General features: G+C 43.8%; 1 protein-coding gene and 1 pseudogene across 4 annotated transcripts in view; both read right to left on the bottom strand.

The window, feature by feature from the left end:
- Window positions 1-3,904: 3,904 nt before the first annotated feature.
- LOC117709743 (small nucleolar RNA SNORA17) lies at window positions 3,905-4,028 on the bottom strand (annotated as a pseudogene).
- Window positions 4,029-4,891: 863 nt separating this feature from the next.
- The window catches only part of Zmym4 (zinc finger MYM-type containing 4), a 115,106-nt gene continuing 107,926 nt past the window's right edge, over window positions 4,892-12,071 (bottom strand). For 3 of the 4 annotated variants that reach the window (XM_076934189.1, XM_076934191.1, XM_034502175.1), the window contains 3 exons: window positions 10,959-11,207; window positions 8,255-8,384; window positions 4,892-7,281 (listed from right to left, as the gene is read on the bottom strand). In XM_076934189.1, coding sequence (XP_076790304.1) covers window positions 7,074-7,281; window positions 8,255-8,384; window positions 10,959-11,207 — 587 coding nt within the window. In that variant the 3' untranslated portion in view covers window positions 4,892-7,073. The remainder of the gene's footprint in view (window positions 7,282-8,254; window positions 8,385-10,958; window positions 11,208-12,071) is intronic. The other variant, XM_076934190.1, reaches the window with a different exon arrangement.

Genomic DNA, 12,071 nt, shown 5'->3' with positions numbered 1-12,071 from the left:
AAGAAAATAAAAAAAAATTCCCCTCACTAACAGTGGCTAGAGTGCAAAAGGCTCTCTGCTTGATACAGGAGCACAAACCTGCAGTCTTACGTTCTGCTTTAGGCAATGGGTGAGAAGTTCAGAGGTCATCCTTACACCATCGAGGTCAGCCCTGGGAGGTGGGAGTGGGGATTCCTTTTGGAGCAATGATCAAAAAGAACAACAATGAAGGCAGAGTTAGTTTGTAGAAGGAAACACCCATGCTTCAAAGTGACTTCTAGTGGAGGAGGCACACTAAGTGATAAGCACACTAAGTGACTCAGACTTGATCAAGTAGGATGTGTCCAAGAGAAGAGGGAGGAAGAGAGGCCAAGAGAGTGCAGACAGGAAGAAAAAAAAAAAGACAAAGGAGGAGGAGACAATCTTAGCAGGACAGTTGTTCAGAGACTGGTTGCAGAGAAAGAATTGCTAAATACAGGTAAAGACAGCCAGAGCTAGAGAATGAGGAGCCGGAAGATTAGAACAGATTACCATAGTCTGAAGCCAAGCAGAGCAATTCAGTTAGAATCTGAGAGAGAAGCTAGACTGAATCAGTTCGCTTGCAGAGGAGTTTGAGCCAGAACATCCGAGTTGATTCTGCCAGTGTTCAGGAAAATCAAGAAAGGGTGAGCTTATTCAGCAATAAGTTTTAGGGACTGAAAAGAGTCTAGGTCTATATTAGACTGTACGGAGGCTTAGAAGCTTCCAGGACTAGGCCTAGGTTAGCAGATGGAGATGGTAAGCCTCCTAGACAACATAGGATGAAGATACTTTTACAACTATGATGGGGGGGGGGGGTATCTCTAACTACTACTACTGGAATCTCATTAAGCTCATTGGGTAAGTTCATACACAGCACAGTGGGCGGGGGTTGGAAGTGTCTGCAGGTGAACAGTCTCAGGCTGTAAACATCCAGTAGGAAGAAGCTGCAGTGGTCTTTGCTCACAATTGGAATTCCTGAGAAAAGTTTTACTGTATCTCTTAAGCCTGGGCATATGGGTTAATGGCTTGCTACTGGTCCTAGAGTCCTTGACAGGCACACCCATGTGAATTTTACTCACTTGGGGATTCCTCTACTTTCCACATCACCACTCCACATACATTAATAAAAAAAAATTGCTACCCCCCCAAAAGGGCAAAAAGTCCCCCAAAACGACAGTATGTGAAGGTTTGAATAAAAACCATCCCATAGGTTTATATATTTAAATACGTGGTCCAAAGTTGGAATTATTTTGGATAGATTAGAAGTATGGCCTTACAGAAGGAAGCTCATCACTGGGGGCAAACTCTGAGGTCTCAAAAGCTCACACCAATCTGCGTCCCTCTCTGCTTCATGCTTGTGGGTCAGAAGTGAGCTTAGAGTTACTGGTCCAAGTCGTACTGAATACTTAACTCTGAGATGCAGAAATGATCTGCAGATTACAACATTCTGCAGGATCTACAATGTTGTCTATTTCTTCACATGCATTTGAAACCTTAGTATATACCAAGCAACTTATGTCTATTATAAATAAATGTAAAAGCCTGGGGCCAGGGAGATAGTGTAGTAGGCAGAGGCACTTGTGGTCAAGCCTGAAGACATGAGTTCTCTCCTGAAACACACCATGTGGTGGAGAGAAGCCACTCACTCTTGTTATCCTGTCCCTCACATATGCATCCAAATAAAGGCATACATATACACACATATATACATACATACCATATACATACCATACATATATAAATACCATACCCATATACCCACACATACATACCTTTGGTGCCAGTGAAATGACTTTGGGTACAGGTTCTTGCTGACCACAGAACACACGTGATAACAGGTCATGTCCTTTGACCACCACATGTATTGCTGTTGTATGTGTAATGTACACACACAATGTTAATAATTAAAACAAGGGCTGATAAAATAAAGGTACTTGTCACCAAGCCTGTCAACCAGAGTTGTCTCAGAACTCCATGGTATGGAAGGAGAAGCAATTCAAGCCAGATGTCTTCTGACCACCACACCACACTGTGGCAAGTGGGTACATACCAAATGGGTTGTTTTGATTTTTTTTTTTCAAAAGGTTTTTCACAATTTTTATTGGTTGTGAATTTCACATTATGTACCCCAATCCTACTCATCTCCCTGCCCCTCACACCTGCCCTCTACCCTTACAAGTTCCCCTGGAACAGAGCATCTGCTGGAAGCTGTGGTATGTCAGTGTGTCCCACAGTACACCCCCCTTTGTCCATACTTCCTTGCTTGCAAATGTTTATTGCAATGACCCATGGATCTGGTATGAGGCCTCTGGTGGTTTCTGTTACTTTGTCCATACTGGAACCTCACTGGGACTCCTCTCGGATATGGATATCTGGTTGTTGCCCTGTGTCATGGAGAGCCTATAGTTTTGGCTCTGTAGGATCGGCCCCTTCATGCACTCCAGCAGTAGATGGGTGGGCCAATTCAAACCCCTGAGGTATCAGATGTGGTCAGCTCTCCTGCTTTCAAGTCCTTTGGGCTGGCAGCAACCCCCTATAACCAGTTCTATTCTGCTGCCCAGGGGGAGGTGCAGGGGCCTGCTCTCCTGTGTGCTGCAGGTGAGGGACATGGCCAGTTCTCCCACTCATAATCCTGTCTATCACAGTGAAGGATGAGGGAAGGGAAGGGAAGAGAAGAGTCAGTCTCTCTCTCTCTCTCTCTCTCTCTCTCTCTCTCTCTCTCTCTCTCTCTCTCTCTCTCTCTCTCTCTCTCTCTCTCTCTCTCTCTCTCTCTCATCAGCGCCACTGCCCAGCAACAAGAAGCAGAGATGGCTGGCTCTCTTGTGATACCACTGCTGGGACCAGCTCACCTTTAACGCCCACATCCAGGGCCAGCTCTACTATCCTGCTCAGGCAAGGCGCAGGGCCAGCTCTCCTGAGTATTGCACCTGGTTGGGGGCAGGACAAGCTCTCCTGTTCTCACTATTCCAGTGCCAGCTCTCCCACCTGCCCTAGGTGTCAAGGGGTGAGGGTGGGAGACACTGCTGCATGGTAGACAAGAGCTGCTCTCCCACACAAAATACCCTCCAGGCCAGTTCACCTAAGACCCCCAAATCTAGGGGCAGCTCTACTCTGCTGCCCAGGTGAGGTGCAGGGCCTGCTCTCTGGAGTGCTGCAGCCAGTGAGGGACATGACCAGCTCTTCCAGGATGCCTAGGTGAGGGGTAGGACCAGTTCTGCACAGCCCTCAGATATCATGTCCATGGATGGTGGCCCACACCAGGAAGTCCATTGGCCTGTGGTGGTAACAGACCTCTGCTGCTGCAGGGACACAGACCCAGATGTGGCCCCCAGTGTCAGCACAGGCCATAACCCCACCATGGATGGTTCCAGGTGGCACCACTGGCTACTCACATCAGGCTGTTCCCCGCTATCCTGAGTGTCCAGTTCTACCTCTCTTTGTTGTGCCCACATCCTTCTGTTTCTCTCTCTCTCTCTCTTCCATTTCTCCACCACTCACTTGCTTCTCTTAGTGCCTCCCAGTGTCTCTGAGTGTCTGGGATCCTCTCAGGAGTGACTAAAGCACTGGTATTCCCACTCATGCTTTATGGCACCACAAGGCAGGAGTCATCTCAAGCATGGTCTGTCTAGCCCCCGCCCCAGGCCTGGGGGCAGGGTGCCAGTCTGATGTTTATCTCAGGCTAGCTTGCTGTCTAGGCTCCATGGTGCCAGTCTGGTGGTCATTTCAGGCTTGCCCCTCTATCAGCCCACCCAAGTGGCCATCTGTCTTGAGCTCACTCCTGCCTGGGACCTGTGGTTCCCATGTGGGGTTCTTGTAGTCTTAGGCTTGCTTCTAGTCCTGGTAGTCCATCCAGGCTCGCCTGGCACCAGAGTGGTGGTCATCACAGGCTCATCTTTTCTCATGGAATGTCAGGCTACCAATCACCCAGAGACAGTCATGGGTCAGCACACTGAGCGAAGACACAGCCTCCCTGCCACCGACTGAAGTACACGGGAAAGCACTAGCTACACCTGCAATGCCTGGGCCTCTTTAAGAGCCAGCTTATATTTGAAAGCCTAAAATGTGCCATGCCTAACAACTAAGGAATTGTTATAGTTTCACTTCACAGAGGAGAAAAGTGAGCACAGTTTGTTTCATTTACTTAGGGTTACATACAGACAGCAAGCAGAAAGACCCCAGAGCCTGCAACCATTCCAATGTTACAGTGCCTCGCAATTAAAAACACCAAGGACAGGACAAAGTACCATGATGAACACTAGCAGTACAGAGGAAGGTGGGGCATTGGTACCTCACAATCTCCTCAGCTTTCAGACAGCTACTAGGAAGGATTTTTTTTATTCATGTGGAAGCTTGACCTCAATTACAGAAACATTTTACTTTCCAAGTTTTGGGAAAAGAGTTTTATAGATTTAGGAATGTTGTATAGCATACACAAATGGTCCACAAAGAATTTGGTGGAATACCCAAGACCCCTCTACAGACTAAGAAAACACACTCTTTAGTCCCACATCCTCAGTGAGCCCCTCATACACATGTGAGAGCAAGCTTGTACTCTGTCGAGTCTCCTGCATGACAAACACTCACAGTGACATGACCTTGACGAGGTCTGTCCATGTGTGCATGCCACCTGGCAGTCTAGCTACTGGGACTTTTAATATGGTTAAAATTTACCTATAAATGGAAACAAGTCTTGACAGAAAGCAAGCAAGCCACAGGAAGACGGCAGAGGAGTGGTGCCTTTACTTGACTGAATAAAAATCAAGGGACTTTCCTGAAAGCTGCTTTCCTTTTTTTTTCCCCCCCAATTTATATCTCTTAGATCATACCAATAAGATCAAATAAAAAATATATTTAAAGTTCTTTAAAACTACAAAGAAAAAGAACTCACCCATCAAATACAAATATACTATTTTATTCTAAGGGAATAGTTCTGTGGTTCCCGCAAAGGGAAAATCCAGAGACAGTTAAAGACCAAGGACAGCGGACAGGACGAGCTCAGGTGCTAGTTGTTGGGTTTTTTCCTCACTCCCCTTAGAGAGAGAAGGGAGTAAGTATGGTTTTACACAATTTTAACAAAATAAAAAAAGCAAATAATTTGACACAGCAAACAGCTACACTCATGAGGAATGACTGATGATCAACCAGTTTTTAAAATTAGTTTAGGGTCTGAAGCCCCTTCACTAACATGCAGCTGGAGCCCCGATACAGTCATTTATCTGGGTAGTGGTTGTTCTCTTAAAAGATACATTTTTTTTTATTTTTTTTTTGGTATTTTATAACAATTTATCTACTAAGCTAACAGTATTTTTTTTCATACAACTATAGATGGGAAATGTTAGTGTTTACACAAATCAAAACTGATACAGCAGGACTGAACATCTAGTGTTTTGGATGGTTTATTGGTGACTTATCAGACAGGGCAACTGCTTTCCCTCCAACCAGTCAAGGTTTGGAAGGAAGAAGTTTCCCCGTCAGAAATAACAGCACAGATGGAATTAATCACACAGACCTGGGGCAGGTTTACGTCTTTCACACAATTCTTAGTAACAAAAAGGATATTTGTTACAAGCAGAGGGACAGAACCACCAAGTACACAATGTCACAGGCCCATTTTAAAGTTTTGTTGTATTTAAATGACTTTTATTTGTTTAAAAAAAACAAACAAACAAACAACTGGCTACTCCCACCTATAACATGGGACATACTGAAGTCTTTTAAGATGACACTTTGGAGAAGCTTATGACTTCTCTCAGTTCTGCTGTAAGCTCAAATTAACTTCAATTAAAGAAGCTCAATAATTATCCATTATTATTAAATGCTTGATTCAAAATTTTGTTGGAAAAAAAGTGAGAATGGAGATGAGAGAGACAGCCTGGTAATGTCACACACACCTATGCCTTGCCATCCTCATGAACTAGGCAGCTAGAATCTGGAATAATGCAGTAAAAAGACCACATGGATATGTAAGGTCAGTCACCTCAGACTCCAGCTCCAGAATTCCTAACTTTCAAGTTCCTTGGGGCGATAAGGTCAACTTCCAAATGCCTTTACACAGGAACAGGAACCTACTACCAGAATTCGGACAGCTACATAATACTGTGTCTTTGTGGGATCACCCACGTTTGTCAGAATTATGGAGTCAGGGTATTTCTTTTGAAATGACAAGGGCCTCCAGAAGCTGGTACAAAGGACAAGCAGCATCATTTGGGAACAGAAAAGTGAGACAGGGAAGAAAGGCTGTCAGTGGGAAAACTGGACACAAAGGGAGGCCCCACTTGTGCACAGCACAGCTGCGGCCACGAGACAGCAGCACCCAGAGAAGTGGGCATTTCAGTGGGCTTTCTATAAATACTTCAAGACACCAGGGTGTAATGGGCTCCACAGATTTTCTGTGTACATAGTTAGCTTCTGGAATATCATCCTTTTTACCTTAAATCACCCACAGCTGAGAAGGCAAGACCCTAAATGAAAAGGGGCTCACTAACAGTAATGAAGGGTGTGTCCTCTGATGTGAGGGGCCTTCAGTTAAAAGACTAAAGGCTTCTATCCTTCACATAAGTAGGTTGGCAGTGAAAATCAATCCAGACCACTATCTTTTTATAAAAACGCGAGTATTTTTATTGGATCTTCCGGCTGAGTCCCACTATCTGATGGCACTCTTAGCTGTGCACTCTCTCCTGACTTTCATGGACAGCTTGCTCAAGTAACCTACTGCAGCCGGCGTCTCACTGCGAAGCTACCCGCTTAACTAAGGTTACTATGGTAGAATTTTATACAACCATTTTCCTTAAAAATATTCCATAATTTCTTATTCCCAAAGAAAATAAGATTATGCACCACTCAGAAACTGGTTAGTCTTTCGAAGATGTATGTCTATGAACTCTCCCTGCCAATTCACTCCCACTTCTCCATTCAGGTTTCATTTGCAGCCAAACTACAGCTCAGAAGCCGCCATTTTTCCCACCAAACAAGCAAGTCAAGAGGACTTGGATTTCAACATCTTTCCAACAGCTGAGTGCATTCACAGCTTGGTGCATACCAGTGTGCATGAAAATAGGAACCTTACTTCCATTTTAATCTGATAATTCAACATCAGAGTCTTCAGATTTGGCTTTGGCAAGTTCTTCATGTACCTCCCTCACCATGAGAATTCGCGTCAACATGGTGTCCAGGGTTCCAGGGTCTATGGGGAATGTGGAGTACCACATGGGACTGTTAGGAACACAGGAGCGCTCAGGCTGAAGGTAGAACACATCGCTCCTCTGCTTCACACTTTCAGAACTATTTACAGGAGGGAACAAGCAAAAGGGAGAAAAAAAAGTTGAGATCGGAAAACAGAAATATATATCATCCTTTCTTAGCTAACAGTTTTGAACTTCTTGACACCCTGTCTCAGTTCGTAAGTAACACCAGAACCACAGGGACAGACAGGGATAACAGGTATGTTCCTCCCACGAGCAACCCAGAACAGGGTTGAAAGTGGTAGAATGTGAGGGAGAGAAAGCACAGCCGGGTGTGGGCAGACATGTGTAGTCTTAACACTTGGAAGGTGGAGGAATGAGGATCAGGAAGTTCAAGGTCATCCTTGGCTACAAATCAAGTTTAAGACAAGACCAGCCTGGGAAACATAGACCCTGCCTCAAACAAAACAAAACAAAACAAAAATAACAAACCATGTATTTCACATCAAATGGGCCAATTTGCATAGGTCACTTGATGCTATTATTTCTTTGACCAAAAAAAGTACTTTTAGTGTGAGTCATACATAATAAGAGTTTCTTTAATTCAAAACTTTAAACTATGGACTTAAGACTGTGGCTAAGGGGAGAGTATACCCCCAGCATGGGGATGGGCCTGTTTAGATGCTGGTTCTTTTAACATACAAAACTTAATTTCTTCAAAGCTTTCCCCTCCTTGAAGGTTTTAGCCAAAAACTAGCTAGCCTCAGAATTTGTTTTCTATATAAAAAAGTAAATCACTATAGATAAGACTCCACATACAGGATGAACAACAGTGCTTCAGAAGGTCAAAGGAAATGTGACGTTTTTCCCCTTTGGAGAAATTTTAGAGGAAAAACATTAAGATAACATGGCTGGCTTCTTAGTTCAAATCCAGGCAGATAGAAGGACAGAGAAAATATGAAAACAGAGGCAGACCCTGTGTCACAGTCAGCTATGCTTCAGTTTCCAGTCACTTCAAGTGCAAACTGTGCTGGGTGGTGAGCGCCCTGTATACAGCACAGAAAGATCCTTACCATTTAGACAGGTAAAACTCATAAAGCCGGACAGGGCACCTCAGTGGGTTGTCAGTATTCTCTGCCATCTCCACACCCACTGCAACCTCATCATCCTCATTCCGTTTCCTCTTGCCAATAGTTAGTTTATCTTGAGACAGAAAGAAAAAAAAAAAAAATCAAAGGTTTTTAAGTGTCAGCATACGTGTGAGCTTTGCTCCACAGCCAGACTCTGGAACTCCTGCTCTTTCATTTATTCAGCAATATCTGTCAGGCAACTATGTGCCAGGTGTTTTGTTTACATGCTAAACACTAGGCTTGTCCTGTAACATGTATGTTCCCTGTTAAACAAAGAAAACTTGTGTGCCACGGCGCATAAACCAAAGCATCTCTGTGGATGGATCTCTCCTGGGTACTAGCACAGATTGACTTCTTGCTCAAGTTCTCTCCACTTGCATATTCTAAGAAATGGCTGCTGCTTCTCATCTGTTCATTTAGCAATCTAAGCAGAACTCTACTATGTGGATGTAAGAGCCCAAGCCACTCTCAAATGTGCGTATGTGTACCCATGTGAAGTCAGAAAACAACTCTGTAGCACCGACTCGCTCCTTGTAGTTTTCCTTGGGTTCCAGGGATCAAAATTTAGGTCATCAGGGTTAAGAAACAATCACTGTCACCTGCTGAGCCATCTTGCTGCCCCTCCATTTTATTCTTGAGGCAGGTTTTCTCCCTGACCTGAAGTTTAGTCATATGCTACATTAGCTGGCCAGCATGCTTCAGGGATCTATCTGTCTCAGCCCCCTCAGTAATGACGTAAGAGATATACATCATCACTGCTGGCTTTACAAGGGAGCTGGGGATCTTAATCCAGGTTCTCCTGCTTGCACTTTAAGCACTTTTATCCACTGAGACATAGTCCCAACCCATTTTTTAAAAAGATGTCTTTGTTTTTATTTTATGTGTGTCAGTATTTTGCTTGTAAGTATGCCTGTGCACCACCTTCATGCTGTGCCCTGAGAGGCCAAAAGAAGGCCATCAGATCCCTCTGGAAGCAGAGTTACAAGCAGCTGCTAAGCTGCCATGTGGTGCTGGGAACAGAATAGAGGTCCTCTGGGAGAAGATCCAGTGTTCTAAACTACCATAGCTTCCTGGTCCCTCCAAAGTCCATTTTTTATAGTCACCCTTAAACAAATGGTTTAGGACTCTTTCTCTCCAGCTGTTAGTATTATTGCTTTAAAATAAATTCACTCCAGCTTACTACATAGAAATGCTTTACAAGTTACTTTAAAAACAAGTTGAACTTATTATCAACATTGTCAAGTACTCAATCAAAAGTAGAAATAACACACTGCCGCTCCCTCCTTCGCTAATGTTATCTACGAGGACAAAGCAGACCTTCAGAAGGAGAACCAGGCCTGCAACCCCAACCCTAAGGATGCCAAGGAGGATGTGTGGCTTCAGGACTGAGGCCAGCTTGGGAAATACAGCTGAGTTCTGGGCCAGCCTGGGATACAAAGTGAAATGTCTCAAAAAGCAAGATCCAAAACTACAAAGTGGATCACATAAGCACCACGCTTCAGCCAGAGACAGACACCAGTGGAAAGAGCAAGATGATACAGTATTTCTGAAGCTAAAGGAGCAACAAGCTATGAGTATAGGGCATAGATACCAACAAGTCATAGAGTTTAGATTCGGAAAATGTAACTCTTCACATTTCCAGTATGTAATTTACTCTTCAAAGTCATAACTCAATTGGGAGAATTTAATGTTGATGTAAATTAAGAACGTCTTTGTGTGGACATATGCTGTGTATGCACGATGGCATAGAGCTGCGATTGCAACCCTCAGAAAGGCTGACTTAAGAGGACTATGAGGTCAAGGATAGCCTGAGCTACTATATAGTAAGACAAGGCTTAAAAAGACCAAAACCAAACAGAGACCAAAAGGTTACTTTCTAGTTCTAGAATAGCAGTATTTCTCAGACTTCGAAGACCTGGAGTCACTTAGTCTGGTTTTTTTGTTTGTTTGTTTTGTTTTGTTTTGTTTTTTGTTTTTCGAGACAGGGTTTCTCTGTGTAGCTCTGGCTGTCCTGGAACTCACTCTGTAGTCCAGGCTGGCCTCGAACTCAGAAATCTGCCTGTCTCTGCCTCCCAAGTGCTGGGATTAAAGTCGTGCACCACCACCGCCCGGCCACTTAGTCTGTTTTTGAAACACATGATCATAATCTACTTACTGAAGCTGCTACTGCTGACCCAGGACCACAGTAGTTAACAGCAGCCCACTTTAGGCCAGCTTCTAAGTTCTTTCAGAATTTTAGAACTGACTAAAAGATGCTCCTGTCAAAAATTTTAGTCCAATATATTAAAAGCTAAACATGATTCTTTTAACTGTTAATTTTTGACTGGTACCTGAAAATAGTGACCTCATTACCCTGGTTACAGATTTAAATACTCTGGTAAGTTTTAAACGTAGATTATTTGGGATCTACTCAACTAAATCAGGGGCCACGACACAATTAAGTCAGCATTTCTAACTTAAGTTAATAAAATTACAATGAACCAAAGAGTTTTCTCATTTTGAGAGCTTGTAACATAGTTGGAAACAGAAAAATACTCAAATGTTAAAAGCAATGAAATGTTAAAAGTTTCAGTGTGCCCTCCATGACCTTCAGTGATAACCATCTTAACACTTCAAACAGAAACCTGATCTACTAACAACAACACACCTGGCTCTGACTCTTGCTTCTGTAAAGGAGGGAAGAACCTCAGATATGTCATTTTGGTGCTGTACTTCAGAGTTCTGGTCCGTCGCATCACATGGGCAAAGGAAAGCTTCAAGTGCTCAGTAACATTCTTTAGTTGGAAGTATTTGGTATTAAAGAAAAGGAGGGTGTTTAACAGGACAATGGGTGAGTAAGCACCCAACTGTTTACACTCCCACAGATGTTCCTCTTCAATGCGGGAGAACATGTAACCTAGACAGGGGGAGAAGAACAAAGAGCCATGTCATGTCTGCTTCCACAGGAGGAGCACAGCAAGGCGACGACCAAGTACTGACCGAGTACCGTTCTCTCCCACCTCTTCTCTCTGCAGGCAAACAGAAGCAGCACCAGGAAGAACAGCACTCCACCGGCCAGACTCCCAGCCCTATATTGCTCTGTTTTATCTTTCGCAAAAAAGCCACTTTCTCTGAACAACTTTTTGTTATAGAAAGCAAAGAACCATAGAAAATAAGGCTTTGTTATTTGAATTTTATGCAATTTTCATATCACAAAATATTTTCTTTCAAGTTTCCAACCATCTAAAAATTCAACAGGGAGGTGAGAGGGAGGGACTAGGAGGAGAGGTGGGAGATGTGGATTAGGATGTAAAGTAAATAAATTAATTAATAACCCCCCCTCCCCTCCCCCTCCTTTTTTTTTTTTTTTTTTTTTTTTAAGCTTTAGACTACAGAACCAGGACAAAGCTAGACTTGGTCCATGGGAAAATAAGCAGCTACTGCCCAGACCATCAAGTTTACCTTTAGTCAGTTCCATGCGTTAATCCACAGTCACTAGGGTGCAGATATACCCACCCTCCCTCCCTCTGTCCCTCCCTCCCTCCCTCCCTCCCTCCCTCCCTCCCATTCTTAACTTGCACTAACAGCCACGGGACTAACACCTCAGGACTGATTGGAAGCTGTATTGAAAAGGCCAAGGTCTTAACAAACTGTATTGTTCCTTGTAGAGGATTCTCCATATCCCTCAATTCAGGTCTAACCCAATGCTCTCTCTTCAGTCCTCTCTGGTGATGCTTCTATATTCCATTCTTGGAAGATCATCCATGAACATGACTTTATT

The sequence above is a fragment of the Arvicanthis niloticus genome, chromosome 5, assembly GCF_011762505.2.
Source record: "Arvicanthis niloticus isolate mArvNil1 chromosome 5, mArvNil1.pat.X, whole genome shotgun sequence".
Lineage (NCBI taxonomy): Eukaryota > Metazoa > Chordata > Mammalia > Rodentia > Muridae > Arvicanthis > Arvicanthis niloticus.
The sequence above is the reverse complement of the archived record's forward strand: the minus strand, read 5'-3'. Positions and strand labels throughout refer to the sequence as shown.